The following is a 22774-nucleotide window of genomic DNA, read 5'->3' as shown; positions in this document are numbered from 1 at the left end:
ACTAATAATGATGTATTTTATTTAATAGGTGGGGTGGTTTTATGTTACAACATACTGTATATATACTATATTATAATAATATAAACATCTATTGGGGGAAAATCCTAAATGTCCATTCTTACTTGATTTGGTTTATTTATAAAACCAAATTAACATATTTACCAAAGAAAATAAGATCCCCAAATGATGCCATTTTGAATCTTTCTTTGCATTTTGTCAACATCCTGATATACCTACCACTGACTCAGAAGAACACGGAGTTGGATCTCTGTCATTATGTCTTTAACTCAGTATATTGATTCTCCCATCATTATCTTCTATTTCCTCTCCCTGCAGATGTGTGACATCCGCTGCTCGCAGGATGACGAACCTGTTGACTCATTCACCCCTGCTCATTCATAAATGATTCTTGACCAAGAGAATCCAGAAAAACAGACATGTATAGGACTGAGAGAAAAAGGACCTGAGTGATGCTGTGTGTGTGAGTCAGAAGAGGGTTGCAGCACTGCAGCGGTTCCTGAAACAGCACTGGTCAGGTTAAACACCCCCATCCAATCCATCAGCCTTCATTCATCCTTCGCCCATCCTTCCATTCACACAATCAAAGCAGCGGGGAGGGTGGGATGGAGAGAGAGACGCTGCGATAGAGAGAGCATCTGCTTCTGCAGAAAACGCAGTGGGGAAGGGGCGGAGGAGGAGGAGGAGAGAGAGTGTATCGTGCCATCGCAGAAGAACAAACAGCTACAGAGAGAGAGAGAAAGGACAGGGAGGAAGGTGCGCTTCTTTCTGATTGCAACACTCTCTCTCTGTCACATTGACAAGGTGTCTGTTCGGCTCCATCTCATTCTGTCTGTCTCTCTCTCTAACACACACTCACACACTCACACAGTGGTGGTGCTGCAGAGACATCATCGGGACAGACTCACGGCATCAGCGCAGCGCTGATATCATCGGTCAGCAGTGACAATCATAACAACCTGGACCGAGGAGGACGACAGCACAGGTATGGACACAGGCATGCACACACACAAACACACACACATGTGCTTGTCAGGCAAGAGATTTCACAGATTTGTGCTGTTGTAATTGCTTCAGGCAGCACAGAAGAGCTCATAATGGTGTTTTCACCCTCTCGTCCCTTCTCAAAGGCATCACGCTGGGGTCTGCAGAGTGCGCGGGCCGGCCAGAGGCCATGAGGCTGGTCCATAATGCAGAGAAACAGTCTTTCTCTTTTAAGAAGTGCTCTGCCTTCCAGTTTGTCAAGAGGAAGGTGAGTGTGTGAGAATGCTGGCTCCAGAACTTCTGTGGCTTGTGGAGATTTAAAAGTGCTGTTCTGTTGGAGACGTGGCCTGGTGGGTAATGCACATGCCCTGACTAATTTAGTTTTAATCGGGCTAAAGTCATTTTCATTGATATGTTTTAAGGGTTTAAAGGTATTTTTCTCTATGGAGGAAGTAAAGTATGTATATTTATTTGTGTTTATGTAAATAAAATATATGCATGCATGTATTACGTTGTAGTTATTTGTACATTGTGGTTATTTGCAATTTTTTTTGGATAGGGATACAAAATTATTTAATTATTTTAATGTTATGAGCAATATTAAAATTATATAGTATAAAATAAGTAGATAAGTAAATAAAAAAATTAAGTAAATATTTAAATAAAATAAATATTATTAAAATATTTTTTTAATCTAAATAAAAAATAAAATGGATTTCTTTTTTTAATAGATAAAATAGCAAAAAAATATTTAAACACTGCAAATTACAATGAATAATTTTAAATGCTAGAAATTAATTTAGGCATCTCAGTATCATAATGTGCACTACAAAACATGCATATTCATTTGCAACTTGCAAGATATTACATTTAACATGTGTTTAATTATTTAATTGTTCAATTATTACTGCTTTTAAAAAATCTAATTTTTATTGTCATTTTATTCAGTTGTTATTGCTTTTAAAGATCAAGTGAGCATTAGATGACAACAAAGGTAATCTAAATATACAAATATAGGTGAAATGAGCATAAACAATTAAATATCCAATATCAATCAATATTTAAAAACCTCTAACATCAGCCAGTAGCCAGTATGTTTGTGGTATATTTACACAATGTGCTGTTTGTGCCATGGCTGTGAGATTGATGTCCAGCTGTGAATATGCACGCAAGTTTTTCAATCTCATTTGACATTAGCTTTGAGATTGTTTATGGATTTCTTTTGTTTGCAATTTAACGAAAGCGTAATTGCTATTCCAGCTTGATTTGTGACTGCTGTGATGGCCAATCTGAACATGTTTGGAATTATTTATTTAAATATAATGTATTTGTTTTGGTAATAGGCGAGAAAGTGTGTGTGGTGTGGGACTGAGTCCAGACTCCTACACAGACACACACACACACACAGCAGATGGAGTGTCAGAGAGTGACTCAGTGAGATGGTTTTGTTGGATTATTATGTATTTATGTCTACATGGAGACTGAGAGAGAAAGAATCTTCTGGAGTGCCAAGGTTGATGTTTGTCTTTTGTAGGTCAGCTTGCAGTGTTGTCTCGTACGTGTGTTGCATTAACACAACTGGATGGTGCTGTGTGTTTTGACTTGTGGGTTTAACTTGCTGTGTGCACTGGGCAACACACACACACACACACACACACACACACACTGATGTTTTTCTCTAGTGACTAAAGTTTGGTGGCTTGCTGAGTCATCAGTGAGCTTGTATTTGGAGTGGTTTATTGAGTTGCCATCTCTTCAGTGTTTGATTCCTGTAAAGAATGATTCATGTGCCTGACATGCAGATCATAACAACAACACACCGACATGGCTACTGCACAGAAGACGCAGCATGCCAAATGAGATGAGACTCGATTCATTTTTAAAAGAATATTTGCTTTCATTTCTTGTCAGACAAAATATGATTTTTGTTCACTAAAATGACATGGCAAATTATTGATTAAATTTAACTGAGATTTAACTTATTTTAAGAAGTAAAGGGAGAGCGAGATTCTCAATGCTAGTGTATCACCAGGGTGAAAACATACGATGACATACCTTTGAAAATCCGATCAAAGAAGAGCGACAGGAAGAGAGCAGTGAATTGTTAGGATCTGTGGCTATATGCTGTAAGTGTTTATGTATGCGAGAAGCATTGTTTTCATTAATTTCATGATTCTTTCTCCATTGTTTCCTTCATTCTAAAAAAAAAAGAGCTTTGAGACTGTTTTTTTCATCTGGCTGTTTGGCAGCTGTACGAAATGAAGTGAGAAGTGGAAATCTCTCAGCTTGTGCTCGCAGTGAGTTCCAGGATTTCCTGGGGCCTAGAAAATTGCTTTTCACTCAAGGGAATGAAGTCATTAAATACAATGTTAACTACAAAGAAGACATGCGACCCTGTGCCCTGCCTCTTTCAGTCATTCACTGCTGGTGATTTGGAGGATGCCTTTCAGATTTCATTGTTTAGCTTGTAAAGACATAGATGGGTACAGCCTTGAGATGCCTTTTTAAATACAGGAGCAAATGCACCAATCCAAAATTCATATTCACAGATTGCCTTAAACAATTCAAGATGTTTTCACATGATGAAATATAAAAAAAACATGGCGTTTGACAACTGGTTTTCACAAGAGCCTTTTGCTTCAGAACAATACTCGATCCCACATGAAGGAAAATCACAAATAAGATCTCTTTAATATTAAATGGGGTGTAGATTGAAACTTTCACCTATGCAGAGTCACACTGTCTCATCTGCAGGATCAGAAGAGATGTTAATGAAACAAAACTGCTCAAATGTGCCAAGATATAAGACCAAGTAATAAGTTTTACTAGCCAAATGTATTTCATTATTTAATATATCATTTTATTTCATACTGTTTGGTACCATTGAGCATTGTGTATTTATATAAATAACAATTTTTTTTTTTACTTTTATTGCATTATATATTATTTTTAAAGACAGAAGACATTTTCAGACGAATATCAGATGCAAAGCTGATTCTTAAGTGAAACTTTTCTGAGATTGTCATTAAATATCCGGAGCTATAAACGAGCAACATCTGAGCATAACACTTTCCTCTGGGATTTCATATCTACATCCAGCATACTTATTTTAGATTACATTTACATTTATTCATTTAGCAGACGCTTTTATCCAAAGCGACTTACAGATGAAGACAGTGGAAGCAATCAAAAAAAACAAAAAGAGCAACGATATATAAGTGCTATAACAAGTCTCAGTTAGCTTAACACGGTACACATAGCATGGGCTATTAAATAATATAATAAATAAAAAGAAAACAGATATATAGATATATATAGATATATATAGATATGTGTGTGTGTGTGTGTGTGTGCATATATAGACACACACAATTGCATAATAAATGAAAAGAAAATAGAATACAAAAAGAAAGGTAGTTAGATTTTTTTTTAAAGAATAGAATTAGAATAGTGAGTGTTAAAGTTAAAGAGTCAAATAAAGATGGAAGAGATTCTTGAAGATGGCTAAGGACTTGGGGATTGGGGATTGAGTTGGGGAGTTCATTCCACCAGGAGGGAACATTTAATTTAAAAGTCCATAAAAGTGACTTTGTGCTTCTTTGGGATGGCACAATCAAGCGACATTCACTTGCAGAACGCAAGCTTCTAGAGGGCACATAAGTCTGAAATAATGAAGGTAAAGAGAGAACATAATGGTAAATGGGTGCAGAGCCAGTGGTAGTTTTGTAGGCAAACATCAATGCCTTGAATTTTATGTAAGCAGCTATTGGTAGTCAGTGCAAATTGATAAACAGAGGTGTTATGCGTATTCTTTTTGGCTCATTAAAAATGTATCTTGCTGCCGTGTTCTGGAGTTATTGTAAAGGCTTGATAGAATTGTCTGGAAGACCTGCCAAGAGGGCATTGCAATAGTCCAGCCTGGACAGAACAAGAGCTTGAACAAGGAGTTGTGCAGCATGTTCCGAAAGAAAGGGCTTGATCTTCTTGATGTTGAATAAAGCAAATCTGCATGATCAGACAGTTTTAGCAATGTGGTCTGAGAAAGTCAGCTGATCATCAATCATAATTCCAAGGCTTCTAGATGTTGTTAATAAAACACATGGTTTCATAAGCATTTCGTGGAAATGTATTAGTCACGCACCACATGACCAGTGGAATTTGTTTCCTGCACTTAGTGTGTTAGGTTCCTACTCCAGGTCAAGTTAACCACTAACTTACGAGCCCTTGAGCCTTAATCAACTTGCTCCACCACTTATTATATAATGCACAGATGTAAGACTCTTTCATGTTTTGCCTCCAGGTGCGCAGGTGGATGAGAAATCCAAAGGTGAATGTGGAGAAGGTCCAGGCTAAGGGCTTCCTGTCTCCATGTCCAAAATGTCAGGAAGGCCAGGACCTGTGGTACTCACACTTCCCAGCTCCTTACGGCTGCTGTCACTACAGTCCTGGAGGATACTACCTCCCTCACCCCCCCAGCCCTCTCTGTCAGCCCTGTGCCCCATGCACACCTTGCCAGACAGACAAGAACAAGACATGCAAGGTCAGAAAACTGTCTGTTTATTAACCTTTCCGTCATCTGTTAATTGTTTATATTCATTCTTCACGAGTGATTCTAATCTTTCAGTCTCGAGCCTTACTTGACAGACATGAATAATCATGTAAAATTGCAGTTTTTGTCAATAGACAATGTCGTATATTTTTGTTGTTTTATTGGAAGCGTTCAGATAAAAAGTGAAGAAACTTTTAGACCAACTAAAAGAGGATTCCCAAGAAAACATTAGTTTGGAGAGAAAGGTAAATATACAAAAAGCATTTGAGATATTTTTTTTTATAAATTGCCAATTTTACTTGGATACAAATACCCACTTGCACTTAAATAATAATAAAAAAAACTTCCCTGTGTTCACTTAAATCTGACTTTGTGATTAACTAATTTGGGGGTTTTCAAACTAGGGCCCACAAGGGAGTTTTAGACGGTCCATGGAAAATTTGAGAGAAAATGAAAATATTTTATGAAACAATTGAACAAATGAGCAATAACAAAAGTCAAACAAAGAGCTATAGAAATAGAAATGGAAGAAACTAATGTAATGAACCTTTTGTAGTGACTGGTAAGAATGGTTAAGGCTTCAGTTTGAAATAACCTCAGATATCAGTTTACAGCAGATGTGAAGAGAATTGCAATCATAAACAGGGTCTAATCATTTCTACGCTATACATACTTCAGGACCAACAAAAATGTTCTTATTGTCATTTTATCCCCCATTTTGCTTGTTTTTCTGATCCCTTGCAGTGCAAGGTTTTAATCTTACCATGCCGTAGGGAAGCACAAGAGGCTGAGAATGTTGTCTTTCCATTTAGCAATGCTAAACAGCTTCTCAGGGTTGGAGGTTAGTTGAGTTGAGAGCGCTCTCACTTTCTTCCACAGTTGCTCCCCTGGCTGTTTGATTGGCTCTCAGAGACCGTGAGTATTAGAGAGATGACACAGAGCTCAGAGGGAGTCTGTCTCTCAGTCGTCCCTGCAGAGAGAGAGATCACACATGACAGCAGCACTGCTCGCTACATGTGCCCTCAGTTTATGTAACAGACAGACAGTTTGAAATACATTCTATTTTGTATAGCAAACTTTCAGAAATGTGCTGTGGTACTTTAACTGCAGAAGCATATAATTTGATTAATTACACAATGGCATGAAAATTAGTAGGTTGGAAGCTAGCAGAATGGAAATTAAAAGCTAAACTTAGGCATTGCTCAGTGAGGAATAATGTTAGCTTGCATAAGGTGTCAACTTGAGATTTCAATGTCATACCGATTTCTGTGATTTTATCAAACGTAATGGAATGTTTTACAGTGACACAAACCAACTAACATTCCAAAACATCACAGAATTCAGTTTATCCATTGCTAATACTTCAGATAAATCAGGAAGTATCAGGCTTTTGTTTGAACATTGCAGAAGACTAATGGAATGTGATGTGAGGGCACAGCATAAATCTATAAATTGTGACCCAAATTGACAATTAAAACATTATTTTAAAAAAATAAAATAAACAAAAGTGAAACGTTTTGAACAGAGAAAGGAAAACCTGAAGAAACACCTGAAATATTATTTTTTTTAAAAAGCCCGTTTTAAATTTTACATTGCAAAATCCATACTTGCAGTGAAAATATTTTACATTTGAATTAATATGATATTGTGATAAATAAAGTAATTCAGAAGTTGCAAGGGGGTTTGAGAGAGATATCAGAGAAATTTGAATTTTATTCATTTGAAAATGAATTTTCTGAAATACACAAGCAAAATAAAAAGTGTGAAAAGTGCAATACAAATACATTTTTATTTAACTGAAATTGTTTCTGTAATATATAAGATATAGAACATAAATATAATATAAAAAAAATCATACAAATATTCTTTGAAATATTTATTGAATATTTTCACATTAAAGTCTATTTATATTTTAATAATTTACTGTTTAATAATTTGATTAACTTTTATTGTTATATTATGACATTTTATGACATATGACATATGGTCCCTTATGGTCCCTGAAAACCTCTGAATCTTAATTAATTAATTAATTAATTTATGCAAAGATTAACCTAGTCCTATTATATCTTGCTTTCTCTTATATGTTGGTGTATTTGCAGCACTATAGACAGATAGACAGACAGACAGTGTCGATTACATAACATTGGCTAAACTTGTAGCCGTCTAAGGTTGGTTGATTTTTGTGTTTGTTCGATTGATTTGATAACCTCTTGCCCACTTCGCCTCTGCTTTGCCACAAACAGTTCTCAAATAACCAGAGAACTAATCCCTGAGCTGTTTTATTCATGAATTCTGTGTATGAGCTACTATTGGGCGGCTTGTATATAAAGGTTAGGTTGGGTTAAAAATATATGTGTCCTGACAGGGAGAATGGGAGAGGAGAAGAGGAAATATTATGGGAGAGTGGAAAAGCGAGAGAGATGACACATCACTTTGTGTCCAGTCGGTCTCGAGGCTGAAGTTATGTAACATCAGGGTGCGAATGACGGAATCACAGGAGCCATCTATGAATGACTGAATTCATTCAGCTGAATTCAATTCTGCTCATCCTCATAACCTGCCTTCATCATCACTGCCAGCTCAGATCTATCGCTAATCAGTCATGCTTTTGATTATTATTATGCTAAAGCAACAGCTGACGATTGGTTTTATAGTTGAAGTCCTTCCAAACACTTAACCCAGTCTAGTGATGGCTCTGTATTATGCTTCCTTTATTTTGTTCTATTGACTCTTTAGAAGAAGCATGATCGTGTTTTACAGTAGATGTTGCCTGGAAGGATATTTATTTCACGCCCTGTGAAAATATGGAGAGCAGCGGGGCTCCTTCTCGCTCTGCATGTGGGTTTGTGTGCTTGTTTGTGTTTGTGGAATTAATGTGGCAGAAAGATGTGAGGAGCGGGGGGTTGCGCCGATGACTCATCGCTCATGAGGTCTGCGAATCACACAAACGCACACACACAGGGCCAGTCTTTCTAGTGCCAGGTTTCGCCAGGTTGAAATGAGCATAAAGTTTGATCCACCACATTGTGCTTGCCTTCGGTACTTCAGTGAGCCTGTGATGAGATCGTATGTGATTTATTTGTAGGATCTGCTGAATAATTATTGTATGAAGCAGCTTGTTCCCCGCTGGGATGATTCTATGAAGTGCCTGATTGGTTATGACTGATTAAACTCTTCAGTGTGGAGGGCCTCCTTATGTCTGTTTATTAACTTTTCGGTCATCTGTCAAATGTTTATTCATGCATCTATTCATCCTTCAGGAGTGAGTCTGAGGTTTTAAGCATCTCAAGTCTTTTTGACAGACACATTTTTTAAAATACATTATAAAAGTAGGGCTCCTTGGAAAATTGGATGAAACAGTTGATGAAAATAAGCAACAGATGGGAAAAAAGTCCTATACAGATCAATTAATTGAACGGAAAATGTTTCTGTAATATTATTTTATAAGGAAGGATGTTTAAGACAAAGAGTTTATGCAAATGTAATATTTCATAGTAAAATACAAAACTGAGTAATGAAGCAGATGTTAAGAGCATAATGTTCTTGTCATTATGATTATATTAACTGTCTGATCGCTTATGACTGGTTAAACTCTTCAGTGTAGAGGGTTTAAAGTGAAGTCAACTGACAAAATTAGACATTTTTAATATCAAATTGGTTTCTTTTAGGTAGTAATATAATCAGAAACTTTTGTTAAAAGGAAGAGTTTGTCCAAAAGCGTAAATTTTGGCCTCATGTGACTCACCCTCCTCATGTCGTTCCAAACCTCTATGAATTTCTTTCTTCTGGTGACAAACAATGATACATTTTTAAGAATGTTTCAACTGTTTTTGTCCATACGATGACATTCAGTGTTGTCCATAACAACACTGGACCCCACTGACATGCATTGTATCTAAAAAAAAAAAAAAAAAAAAAAGAAAGCCATAGAGTAAAAAATGACATGAGATCCTGTTAATTTCTCAATTGCCTCTCTTAGATGGCAATGGAATTAAATGGAGCACAAATAGAAACTTGCACAAGTCTCCTTTTTAGATTTATGCCCTGGGAAAGGGACATATGTTTCCTCTAAAGGTCAGATTCTATCTAAAGTAAAAATGAACTCAACATTTCTCCAAAAAAACTTCTGACATATACATATACACATATGCTGGTTTTATTGCTTTATTCTCTTCTGTTTCTATTTAACCTAAGGAGAAACAACTGAGACAACAATAATACAATAAAACGAATGTCTCAAATTGTGAGCTATAAAATGTTCCCCTGGGCAAACACAACCACAAAAACACACACTTCTGCCATCATCTGTGCACAACCCAGAACATGTGTCATTAGTTCTCGTAAACCCAAAGCTGTTTTGATGTCAGGGACTGGAATTCCAGAGCTTTGACTCGTCGCGTAAACAAACGGACAAAGCAACGCTTTTCCTAACCCTGCTGAGATGCTGTGGACTTTCTTACGGTGATTTTAGAATCACTCAGATTCGGCTGTCATTTTTTTTTTTTCTTTTTTTAATTAGTGTTTTTTATTAAAAATATTTTTAAAAAAAATAGATTTTTACTTAAATATGCGTATAGTTTTTATCATTCAGTTATTTTAGTATGTCAAGTTAAACTTAATGAAAACGAGAACTGCTTTGGCAGCTAGCTGAAATGAAATCAGTTTTATACTTTTTATATTTCATTTCTGTTAACGTTCATTTTAAGTATCAGTTTTAATGGCTTTAGTTAACTATAATAACTCTGGTTGGTTATTATTATAATAACTCTGACTTTTTTCTGTACAAAACAGCATTTGTGTTGTATAAAGCATCAGGATTATACAATAATGGCTTCTGGACTGTCAGCCAATTAGCAAAGCACTATTTTTATCTGTTTGTTCACGCGTCTTGTCTCTGGCACTATAACCCTTTGTCCCCTATGAATCTCTAGTTGGGGTTAATGAGGCTAATGGTTACTAGGTTTCAGGGGAAAACACGCCACACAGAAGTGCTGTCACCAGAGCCCTTAAAATGGCAACATCAGCGTCAGTTCCAGTCAGAGCTCCTGCTCTGGTTCGGGTTATTCTTTATCTCTGTTTTGGGCCCCTTTTCTTTCGCCCAGCCCTTAACCATGCTGCTGTATGCAAACTCTGGTGCTGTGCCAGTCGAGTTTGGCTCCAAGCCAAATTCCCTCTCACCTTCCAAGCGTGGGCCAGCAGTGTCAGCTGGGTAGAAGTTCTTCTAAGGAAGTTCATGACCTTTATATATTTTCCGCTATCGTGTTGTAAGAGCGATTATATTTATAGAGCTTTGCACTGGTGCAGAAAAGGCCTGAATCATTCTGTAATCTTTCCTGAATCGTTCCACAGTCCTCCTACAAAGAAGCACAGCGGGCTAATAGATTTTAGGAGGGAAGTAATACTTATTCTGTGAGAATAAAACTCTTTCCTGGTTCAGAGCGGGTTTAATTATGCTTACAGGATTTAGTGTGTAGGGCTTTACTTCGCTATACTTCAGGGACAAAAATGACCACTGTATTGAGCTAAACCTTTCAAAGGTAAAAATGACTCACAATTAAAATGTTCTTTCTTTTTTCTTTCAATTGCAAGGTTTGTCTGCAGTCATTAAAATAGCTTAACGTGAAAACAAATTAGCTTTAATTAAAGTGTGTCATCTTTAAATTGTGCACATATTATGAATTCTGAATAAATGTTAAGTATTTTAGTCAAATTAAGTATGAACTACGAAGTATGAAAAATATGAAACCAAAATTGTTTAAATTATGGCTAATGGCAGAGCAATTACATTTACTTTGGTATTATTTGAAAATATTTTATGCAACTTATAAACATGTTTTTTTTTTTTTTTATTAAATAATACTTTTGCTAGGAACATTTTATACCTCCTATGACATCTGTGCAGGACAGCTTTCCAAAAGTATTTCATAGGAAATGGGACTTTCAGTAGTGTATGTTCCCAGCTGGGTTCGTGATGAGGAAGCCCCTGGGAATTCAGCATAGGCCAATACCATACAAGAGTTTGGGAATAATCTCCTCAAACAAAGTTATAGTGTGTGATTTAACCTCCCTGGCTACACACATAAACAGACACAAACACACTCCAGGGCTTCGAAATATAATGACTTTGTATTGACTTGAAAATCTCTGCCTGGTAAATACTGTCAAAGAGATTTTAGATTACAATAGCAGTGCAAAGCCTTGCATGTGAAATGCCAACTCACACGCTGTTTGGAGGACAAGGGAGGGAAGAGTTGCTGATTAACCATTTTTTTTTATCGGAACATTTTACTGTTAGAGCACTTACATAATCGGCAGCTTTTGATGTAGAAATATTTGGGCCAGGTTGAGTGTGTGCACAAGCCTAGGCCCTTAAGAAAGTTCCAAGATCACCTTTCCCTGGAATCTGTGCTTCATTATTGGCATCAAAGGCTAAAGAGCAAAGTGTGTGTCCTTCTGATTATTGTGGATTATAGAATAAGCTTGAGTCGCTGCTGTGACGTCTTTCACTGACCCTTGAGCTTTTATCAGCACATTTACACACACACACACACACACACATTTAATTTTGTCTTTGAGTCAAATGTAGATCTAGTCCTATACGACCTTTAGAGGAAAATATGCTGAACAGACACTTTTGAATAGGTCTTTTTTTTATCCAAAAATAGATATATGTATCAGGTGCTAAACCAACACAGTCAGCTAATGCAAATGAACTATGAGCTATTAGCGTAATATATTCTTAGTGAATTTCACCCCTAGCTCCTTGATTTGAGATGATTTATGTCTCAATTTACTTATTAACTGAAATAAGCACACGACAAGAGTTACAGATTTAATAACAAAATGCTTCTATAAATGCTTCTGTTTTTGCACATCATGCTTACTCATGGGGCATTGTGACGTAGTGGTTAAAGTCTGAACTGGTAACTAAACTTCTTTTTTTTAACCTTGCGATAGTGAATCCATGATCTATTGTCATTATGGCCTTGAACAAGATTGAGATTACTTCAGAGAGATTGTGCCTGTGCAAGGTGTACTGTGTGTCATTTTTTTGGTAAAAAAAACATTAGCTGAATTAGGGGGTTCACAGACATTTTCTGCAATGTATATATATAAAAATACAGTAAAAAAATACTAATATTGTGAAATATTATTACAAATTAAAACAACAGTTTTCTATGTTTACATAATGTACTGTATTTTATTCCTGTGATGGCAAAGCTGTATTTTTCAGCATCATTAATGTAAACGTTTTTACTGTCACTTTTGATCGATCTTACGTTTTTTTATTTTATTTAATAAAAAGTATTCATTTTCTGTAATATTTGGGGGAAAAAACTTACTTACCTTAAACTTGAACAGACTTGGCTTCAGTGCAATAACAATATAATATAAAGTAATGTTGTCTTTATAGTTTAATGCTATTTTTCACACACAATATACACAGATCTTAGATATAGCATTTAATAAGTGTGTTCCTTGCAAGGCGATATATTTTTTTATTATATTTAAGGGTCCTTGTCATTGAAAAATTTGGAATACCCTCAACTAAATGACTTAATGACTACTACTAGCCCATGTCAGTACAATAGCTTACCTCATCTGTGTTTTTCAAAAGGTGAGAAAATGGAAGATGCTCAGTCGACATCACAACGATGGTAAGGTGAAGGAGGCTGAATCAGAGGGTCATGTGATCTGCCCCTGGACGATGTCACCACTGCTGGGAAGCCCCGTACTGCTGGAATGTTGCATCTGCAACGGACCCTTCATCACTTACGGGCATGAGGAGGCATGGCAACCACGTCAGCGCACACAGGTCAGCACACAAACAAATGTCTCATGCAAAAATGTATGAGTATCATTGCATTAGATAACAAAGCACTAAGCACACTATATTAATAAACCAAAGTCCTAATTCTAATATTCAGTGTTATCATATTCAAGGAAGAAGACCTCTTGTCTATAGGTCAAAAGAGACATGCGGTACTAAGACAACAAAAGAGTGTTTTCACTGAAGACACATTGCACTGACCTACATTTCTTCTTTTTTTTTTCAGGCAATGGACCTTTATTACCATGGAGAGCCTGACTCTGATTATTGCTGTCTGTCTGACACCAGTAAGTGCTGTCTTTTTTTTTCTCCACCAGTCTTTTCTTTATTTCTGTCCTCTCTCCCTCTCTTTTGTATATCTTTTCTCATTCATCCACCTTTATAACTTTTTCAGGACCTTTCTGCTTTCTGTTGCACTTCCTTCTCTTTCTTTTTGAGTTGTTTTGTTTCTTCTCCCTGTTTTTCTCTTTTGCTGGGATAAGCATAACCCATAATCACCTTGATCCATGTAGGCTTAGAGTTGAACCTTTAATAACTATTTTTAGGCAAGTGCTCAAAACAGCGCTTCTGTGAATAAAACACTCCTACACTTTTCAATTACAAACACCCAGTGCCACCCGATAATGGTAGAAATGCATCACGCACATTGATCAAGTGCTTCTTTACATGCATTGTATGTGCTAAACTTTCCCGACATTGACAGCGAATTATGATTTTATGTGTATGGGTGATTTTTTCTTTTTTTTCTTTTCCCTAGGATGATTTTAAAGAAAACAATATCATTTTAGTTTTAAAGGATAGAACATAATTTGCCATGATTTCTTGGGAGCCAAATGTGAAAAACCTCTACCTCTAGTGGACTTTGCTATCCTAGGTACTACCAAAAGTCCAGAGTTTTGTGACTTTAGGGAGCGTGATGGATGGTATCATGGTAGACTTAGGTTTACAGAAGCTAATACTCTGTAACTGATACAGAACTTAATAGGTAGCCAGCTGCTGCATTTTGGACTACCTGTAGCTTGTTTACTGAAGATGCAGTACAACCACCTAGCAGTGCATTACAATAGTCCAGTCTAGAGGTCATGAATGCATGAACTAGCTTTTCTGCATCAGAAACAGATAACATGTTTCGTAGCTTGCCAGTGTTTCTAAGATGGAAGAATGCTGTTTTTGTTACATGGGAAATATGATTTTCAAAAACAAGTTGCTGTCTTATATAAAACATGATGTAGACGAGAAGTGACAAGGGAGCTGTTTTTTATTTGTCATGATTTCAAGTAAACCAAACAGCCCATAATTAATGACTCACTCATAAATGGTCTTTTGCTGACTCTGTAGATAGAAGATTTTGAAAACTTCCTTCACAATGACATGGCTGTATATTACAAGTCTTTTGAAGGTTAGGGTGATAAGCTTATCTGAAAAGGGGCAAATGCAAAAATACTTTCATCTTATTTCTGTGGAAAGTTTTTTTTGTCCTATCATAACTTAACACTGAACCCAGGACAGGTACAGAGAGGACAGAGTCCTGAGGAGTCGGAGTCTCTTGGGACTGGTCAGCTGTATAAAATGTGCTTTCCTATTTAACGAAACATGCCAAAATACAGAGCACTCTGGAGATGAGTGAATTTGCTATCACTGACATGTAGCTGTCTCATAATTGAGTAGTACAATCCCTATGGAGGCAAAAGAATCTATAACTACAGTAGCTGCATCTTTAATATATTTGTTTGTGTTTACATTACATTACTCATAGTCTAAATTTGTCTAAATGATCTCATAGGCTCCAGAGTTTCTCTTGACAATGTCACTGCAGGTGTGTTTGTGTCCGCACATATTTGTATGCATTCATGTGAATGTGTGTGTGTGAAGGAAATTACATAATGCTCTAGAAACCAGAGTATGATCCAAGACCACATTAGTATGCGTAATGTTTGGGTCCTTCATTGAGTGCTTAGTTGCATTTAAATAAGATTTTACATAATCCCCATCTTCTTACATAAATAAACAAAGTGTTTTAGATACTTTATCCCACTGTGCTCTCTCTGTCTCTCTATCCTCTCCCATACCTCTATTCACTTCCTATTTACACAAAGAACGAGGGACTGAAAGACCAGAATCTGGATGATATGATGAGCACAAGGAGACAAAGGGAAGAGAATCTAAATTAGGAGTATAAAACTGAGAACTTAAAGTTGAAAAGTTTCAAAACATTTCACAAAACTGTTGTGAAATATAGAGAACCGCAAGGAGTGACAGTGATGACATACAGTACAAAAACACACAGGAAGGTTGAATTTGTTCGAATGTTACACAATTATCCAATCACAGTATCTTTTGGCCAAACACGTTTTTATATTTTTACATTTATGTTTACAATTTAGCTATGAATTGTAGTTATTATTTTATTATATTAGATTAAACCTTTATTATCATATAATATAATATTAAATTTATGTCAGAGTATTTTATATGTAATCAATTTCATGCTTTGCTGTGTGTGTGTGTGTGTGTGTGTGTGTTTAAAATATTATATTATATTAAAACTATTGTAATATAATAATATTTTTGTAATAATTTCAAACTATTAATAAACATAGTTTCCATTATGACTTACCCCATAAAGTGTGACAACTTGCCCCAGTCTTAAGATTGTGTTTGATCATTTTCATGCTTTACTAAACTGTAATTAGTGTTGGAGAGGCGTGGAGAACTTCTCTTCTTATCTAACTTCTTTTAATTAGTACATAAAGAATACAAAACTTTTTTGCAAAAAAAAAAAAAAAGTAGCAGGACTCCATATCCACATTAAAAGTCTCTTTATCGGTCTCAGTCGAGTTGCACTCGCCATTGATTGCCAAAAACTGTTCAGGTAGAGTGTTCATTTAGCTTCAGCTTCACATGAAAACAGTGCAGCACATTGTTGGAGGGCTGGAGAGACCCCGCCCCGCAGATATCCGGTGTCAGATCAGCCCTGCTGGAATGCGGTGGATTGAGAAAATTCTTTCACCTCCAAACTTCCTCATCAAGTGTGTCTGCAGCACTTTGCGCTCTTTCCTGACCCTATGAAAGACAAAACTTCTTCGCTGTCATGTAAGTTGAATCTAGTCGAATTTATCGCGGAAAAATTGTGTTCTGGAACGGTTTTTTTTTTTTTAATGACGTTCCACTGGAGGTGTTCGCTTGTAATTAGGGTGTACTGGAGTCATCTGTAGGTGTGTTACCGTAGGGGCAGTGACCCGGTTTTAACAACTTGCTCATATCTATATTGATTTAGTCTGATAAAGGCATTTGACTCTGTCTTTGCCAAACATAAGGAACGCTAGTCAGTCTTGGCTCTCACAAGAGACTTGTCAGGGTTTACAGCAAAATGAGAACCTCAGCGGAACTTAAAGGTTTGTACTTTTCTCAAAAACCTAAAAAAAAACGTAGTAAGTGCATGTTGTTTATTGTAGTCTTCATGTTGTGTTTAATGCTTCCCATGCACTGAATAATGAACAATGTGAAACAACTTTAACAACTTTTTGGGATGTAGGCATGATATATATTTACTCAGTGTTGTTCGGTTGCTGGAACTAATTTATTCTACTAATACTAGCGTGAGAAGAGCTGATGACTCCAATGTGTTTTGTTGTAAAGCTCTGTAGAGCTGGGTTAAGTGCCACGGTTCTACTCTATAAAAAAAACGCTGCTGCAAAATGAGATACATTGTAATTACAAGCATTACATCTTAAACTAAGTGGTTAACGTCAAAATGGTTTTTGCCACAATCAAACCATTTATGAGTTTACATCTTTTTGAGGCTTAGGTTCTGAGTTTTTATTATAATTTAATGAGTTAAATGAGTAACTTTAAATGACGTTAATTAATAGTCTGCTGGGGTTGCATAACAGTGGAAAACTAGGGCATTTCATGATCTTATGTACATTTCCTGATACGGGCTTTAAATGACAGAAGGGAAGAAAGCAGAAGAAGAATGCTTGAATTTTCCTATAAGCAATTAATTCTGTGAAGTTCGACTCATTTCCACGAATCCATTCTTTCGAACAGTTCATTCCGAACACCAGTTCAAAAATCGATTCGGCTTATTTTACTTCATGATATTTTTACACCCTGAAGGTGTGGAAACTTACTTAAAATTCCTTATATATATATATCCGTATATTTAACGTTTACTGCATTTTAGTAACGTTATTCGTTCAGTGAGTTGTGAGTAGACTCAATTAACGGCTCCGCCTGACTCGTTCGGACTTCAACCGATTCATTAAAAAGACCCCACACAAAACAACGGGTTATTCACCGGTAATCCAGTCAGTATTTTTCCAGTGAGTGCTGAAGTTTGGCTCGAGTCCCTTTGCTTTTGTCTCATTCATGCGTCATCTGCACGACGGTTAAAACGGGGCTTTGAGAAGTTTTTTTAGATAAAGCATGAAAGAGCAGCAGTAGCCTAGGACTCGTTGACTGTTGTGCACACGTGGATAGCTGTTGTTTTAGGAGGTCTTTTGTACAGGTGTGATGAATCAACCAAATAATTTCTCATTTATCATTACACTTGCACACTTACATACTGAATGCATTGTTTTCTCTTGCGATAAAGTAGCAATGAATGTGTAGCAAGACTGTTTGTATTATGACAGTATTCTGTGGCAGGCAAACAATGATTCAATTTTGAACCATTTTTATTGTTGTCAAAAGTACATGTAGTCCTGCTAAGCTTGTTAGATCCAGGAAGATCTTGTTTTCAACTGTATGTAACATAACATAAGATTTTGGGGCATCACGTTCTCGTTCACTCACAGCTGGCCCCTCATAGACGTCACCGCCGACTCCGCTAGAACTTACGGTACTTACGCAAGGCCACGCCCCCGCATACAGAGACTTGCGTCAGGACACGCCTCCTCTATAAGAACAAGTGCCAAGCCACGCCTCTTAGCGGAACGCGATCTCTAGCCTCCTCCCCCTGCCTTTTAAATAGTTGGAACAGTAGTGTAGGAGTTCAGTAGCGCTTTGTGTCGTTTTGGTTACGGGCCCCGAGTGGAAAACTACAGCAATGACAATCCAAACGGAGACGGGCGTCCCAGCTCAAGACTTGACCTACTCTAAAACAAGAGGACTAGTAGCTAATCTCAGTGGTAGGCTTTGTTTTTTCAGATGAATGGAATCTCCTGAGCCAACTTTAGCACAGAATGGGAAGAATATTAAGTGATCTAGCTTTTTAATGGACTATTTTCTCTCTCTCTCTCTGCTTTTTCTTTTATGTGCAGCCTTTATGAAACAGAGAAAGATGGGACTGAATGACTTTATCCAGAAGCTTTCCACCAGCTCTTATGCATGCAAGCAGTAAGTTTATTTTATGCAAATCTGCAAAGAAAATGCAAATGTTTACATATTTCAAATATGCATTCATGTGTAAATCAATTGCACCTATTTACAAACTTATTACAAATATGTTTATTTACAAAATAGAATAGTTTATTTACTTTTTTGACATTTGTTTTTTGCAATTATTATTGCAGTAATATAAAATTACAACTATAATAATACAACTATAATTATAACTACTCCTATTGAGACATTTCTCTCTGTTCGCTAAGTTGTTCTTGTTAAAACTATGCATCTGATCATCAGTGGTCTTTTCTTCCTGCAGTCCTGAGGTTCAGTCCATCTTGAACTTGACACCTCCACAAGATGCTGAGCTGATGAACAGCAACCCTTCCCCACCGGTAAACCAGCATTTATTGTTTCACAAAAGCATGTGTGTGTACATACATCATGCATCTGTATACAAAACAAAATGTGAGTCATATTTGCCTAATCATCTTTCTCTCCTCTCCAGCCAAGTCCTTCTCAGCAGATAAACCTCGGCCCTTCCTCCAACCCCACCGCCAAACCGTCAGACTTCGACTTCCTCAAGGTCATCGGGAAAGGCAGCTTTGGAAAGGTTCTTCTGGCCCGCCACCGGAGCGATGAGAAGTTCTATGCAGTCAAGGTGCTGCAAAAGAAAGCCATTTTAAAGAAAAAAGAGGTATGGAATTCACTCTTTAATGATAGTTTCTTGCATGTGTTTTAAAACAACATAGTAGTTCTAGATGGTTGGCTGACCTCTTGTCATGACCTCTAACCTCTGACCTCAGGAGAAACACATCATGTCTGAGCGGAACGTGCTACTGAAGAATGTCAAGCATCCTTTCTTGGTGGGCCTGCATTACTCCTTTCAGACTGCTGATAAACTCTACTTTGTACTGGACTACATCAATGGCGGAGAGGTATGTTATTTCATTTGCATTTTTTTAAGTTGCACATAGTAGGGAGTAAAGCAATATTTACAAAATAGAAATTAAAATAGTCCAAAAAGTTGGAGACAGTGAGGTAGATGCAGACAGAAAAGGGATATCCTGTCATGAGAAGCAAAGCGGAGCGGCTAGGCTCTGAATAGGAAACTCTCCTCGGGAAATGGCTGGGAGGGGAAAGTGTGTGAGGTAGGGGAGCCAGATTTAGCAGCTATGATGTTTTAGACTCGGTCTAACTCAACAGACGTCTCTGAGGGGCTGTAGGGTGTGTGTGTGTGTGTGTGTGGGGGGGGGGGGGGTAACGTTCTCATTTCCTGCCATTGTTCAGGATTCTGGAGTCTAGAAAGCCTTGATTAAGTACGCCATTCAGGATATAGAATTCACAACCTAATCTGTTTCCTCTCTCTCTGTGTCTTTCCATAGCTGTTCTATCATTTGCAACGGGAGCGATGCTTTTTGGAGCCCCGTGCACGGTTCTATGCAGCCGAGATCGCAAGCGCTTTGGGGTACCTGCACTCACTGAACATAGTGTACCGAGACTTGAAGCCTGAGAACATTCTCTTGGATTCTCAAGGACACATCATCCTGACTGACTTCGGCCTGTGCAAAGAGAACATAGAACCCAATGGAACAACATCAACTTTCTGTGGAACACCAGAGGTAAATAGCATTCACTTTTAAATGGTTGCTTTCAAACAGTGCAATTGCATTTGGAGTCAGAAAGCTAACTCATCTCGATGCTTCTCCTTCTGTCTTGCAGTATTTGGCACCGGAGGTGTTACACAAGCAGCCATATGACCGGACGGTGGACTGGTGGTGTTTGGGAGCAGTGCTGTATGAAATGTTATATGGCCTGGTGAGTCATTCCAGCAAAATAAATTGATTTTGTGCCTTTAATTGAATGTATTTAACTAACTAGTTTAATTGAATTGAAACTGAATTGAGTATTAGGCTTTTTACATGATTGCTGATTGCTTTTACGGTTTCTCCACAGCCTCCGTTCTACAGCCGTAACACAGCAGAAATGTACGATAACATTCTGAACAAGCCACTGCAGCTTAAGCCCAACATATCTAACGCTGCCAGACACCTGCTGGAGGGCCTGCTGCAGAAAGACAGAACCAAGAGACTAGGCTTCACTGATGACTTTGTAAGTGTGTTGGAATTTATATATATATATAGGTTTTGCTATTAAATACATTAGCTATAAATATATTAAATAAGAGTTCTGTTGCTCTTGTATCTAATGTATATTCTGTTTCACTTTTGTAGACTGAGATCAAGAACCACATGTTCTTCTCTCCCATAAACTGGGATGATCTAAATGCCAAGAAGCTCACACCTCCCTTCAACCCCAATGTGGTACGTTCCACTGCTCTTCTGCACTGACTTTGCGTTTTTACCACATAGCACTGGGTGTTATAGATAAATGGACCTAGTCGTTCTGGCTGATTTGTGATAAGAGAATGCAGCGATTCCTACTATGCAAATATTGCAGCATTTTATGAATACATTTCAATCGTGTAATTTTGATGTGTTTTTGTTTCAGACGGGGCCTAATGACTTACGGCACTTCGACCCTGAGTTCACCGATGAGCCAGTGCCAAATTCAATCGGCTGCTCCCCGGACAGCGCTCTAGTCACAGCCAGCATCACCGAGGCGGCCGAGGCTTTCTTAGGCTTCTCTTACGCCCCTGCCATGGATTCCTACCTGTAGCCCATCGACGCAGAAACGCCATCCCATAGACTCTTTCCTGTAGCTCATTACCATGGAAACACAGTCCCATGGAATCACACCTGTAGTGCATCACTATGAAAAAAGCAAACCCTGTCTCATTCCCTTCCTCCAGATAGGGGGCATTTGCACATGGCGTACGGCAGCTCAAAAGGCCTTTGTTAAAAGGCCTGAGTTTTACACATTAAAAAAAATGACTTGTCATCTTCATTGACTGCATCCAAATGCACGATTTCTCCTCCGCTTTCACCCCGGGTTGTGTCAGAGAGACAGATGGGGAAAGAGAGAGAGAGAGAGAAGATTGATGCTGATGGACGATTGTTACGTACTTTTCCTTTCTTGAGGTTTATTTCCAGCTTATTTACTTTGATAGGATTGTCAGTGCTAGACTTCATTGTTTTGGATGGATTTGATGTGTGTGTATGTGCCTTCGTTTTAACACCCCTTCACACATGTTTGTTTAATCTAAATCATGTGATCTGGCATGTCAGTCTGTGTCGGATATAAATACAGTCAACCTGATGCTAAAACCACTAAAATATGTCAGCATCTGATGTTTTTGTGATCTTTCAGTTGCATATCTGGGATCAAGTTGCACATTTATCTTCCTAATTTAAAGAGCACTTCCTTTTTTATGTTTTCCTTGTTAAAGTGGAAGGTGCTAGAGGGATGTGCTGCTGATTTGTGTAGATACACACTTGGACCAAGGAATCAGACGCCTCTGTTTTACCTTAGTCTTCCAGCCTCCTAGGATGTACAGTAATTGTACAGCTCAGAAATGGGCCAGTTTGTCTGAACATCGCATTCCATGGAATATGACTGTATGGTTATTTAAATTTGTTTGTATATTTTAAGGTCTATGTATTAGTTTTAATGTATATGGAACAAAAACTTAAGGTATGCTTATATGTAACTATAAATGTACTGTAAAATTGTAAAATGTTTGAATCATGTGACCTTGTTTGGTTCACAATAAAACTTTATGGTTATTTTTCCCCAAAACAACTTTTGCATCTGTTTTCTTTTTTCTGTAGATGAAACTAAATCATTGGGTCATATAATGTAACAAAAATCATTTAAGAAACAGACAAACATCACACGCCATGAAACAACATCATCAGTCTCCTCAGCTGGCCAAAGGTTGCTTTTAGTACATTGTTGTGCATCATTTTACTTTCACATCCCAGTGCTCACGCCATCCCTGCGCATTGAACCCCGTCTTTAACCAGCCATAATTTTAATTTCTCTGGCAGCTGTCAATGTTTGCAGGCCTATGTTTTAACTGCAGCTCCTGGAACTGCTTTTCTGAGACCCAGCGTAATGGTCTGAGCAAGTTCACTAGAAACGCTTAAACTAGGTCATGC

The 22774-nt window shown here is 37.5% G+C and overlaps 1 protein-coding gene across 4 annotated transcripts; it reads left to right on the top strand.

Annotated features, from left to right (window-relative positions):
* Positions 1–759: 759 nt before the first annotated feature.
* On the top strand, positions 760–22415 carry sgk1 (serum/glucocorticoid regulated kinase 1). 4 transcript variants are annotated; one of them, XM_052594597.1, is made up of 14 exons: positions 760–1003; positions 1149–1270; positions 5303–5542; positions 13173–13370; positions 13612–13672; positions 18650–18725; positions 19033–19108; positions 19222–19410; positions 19520–19651; positions 20099–20335; positions 20436–20531; positions 20670–20825; positions 20948–21037; positions 21225–22415. In XM_052594597.1, the coding sequence occupies exons 2-14, from the start codon at positions 1193–1195 to the stop codon at positions 21390–21392; spliced, it is 1797 nt and encodes a 598-aa protein (XP_052450557.1). In that variant the 5' UTR covers positions 760–1003; positions 1149–1192; the 3' UTR covers positions 21393–22415. The 4 variants fall into 4 exon arrangements, with proteins under 4 accessions (XP_052450557.1, XP_052450559.1, XP_052450560.1 ...); XM_052594599.1 differs by lacking the exons at positions 760–1003; positions 1149–1270; positions 5303–5542; positions 13173–13370; positions 13612–13672 and adding an exon at positions 16320–16478; XM_052594600.1 differs by lacking the exons at positions 760–1003; positions 1149–1270; positions 5303–5542; positions 13173–13370; positions 13612–13672 and adding an exon at positions 16590–16780.
* Positions 22416–22774: the final 359 nt, after the last annotated feature.

Source organism: Carassius gibelio, chromosome B23 (assembly GCF_023724105.1).
Source record: "Carassius gibelio isolate Cgi1373 ecotype wild population from Czech Republic chromosome B23, carGib1.2-hapl.c, whole genome shotgun sequence".
NCBI lineage: Eukaryota > Metazoa > Chordata > Actinopteri > Cypriniformes > Cyprinidae > Carassius > Carassius gibelio.
The sequence above is the reverse complement of the archived record's forward strand: the minus strand, read 5'-3'. Positions and strand labels throughout refer to the sequence as shown.

Coding starts and splice junctions, on each gene's coding strand:
- sgk1 (XM_052594597.1), top strand. CDS start 1,193: ATGAGGCTGGTCCATAATGCAGAGAAACAGTCTTTCTCTTTTAAGAAG. Junction 5,543..13,172: donor ACAAGAACAAGACATGCAAG/GTCAGAAAACTG, acceptor GTTTTTCAAAAG/GTGAGAAAATGGAAGATGCT. Junction 20,336..20,435: donor CTTTCTGTGGAACACCAGAG/GTAAATAGCATT, acceptor TCTGTCTTGCAG/TATTTGGCACCGGAGGTGTT.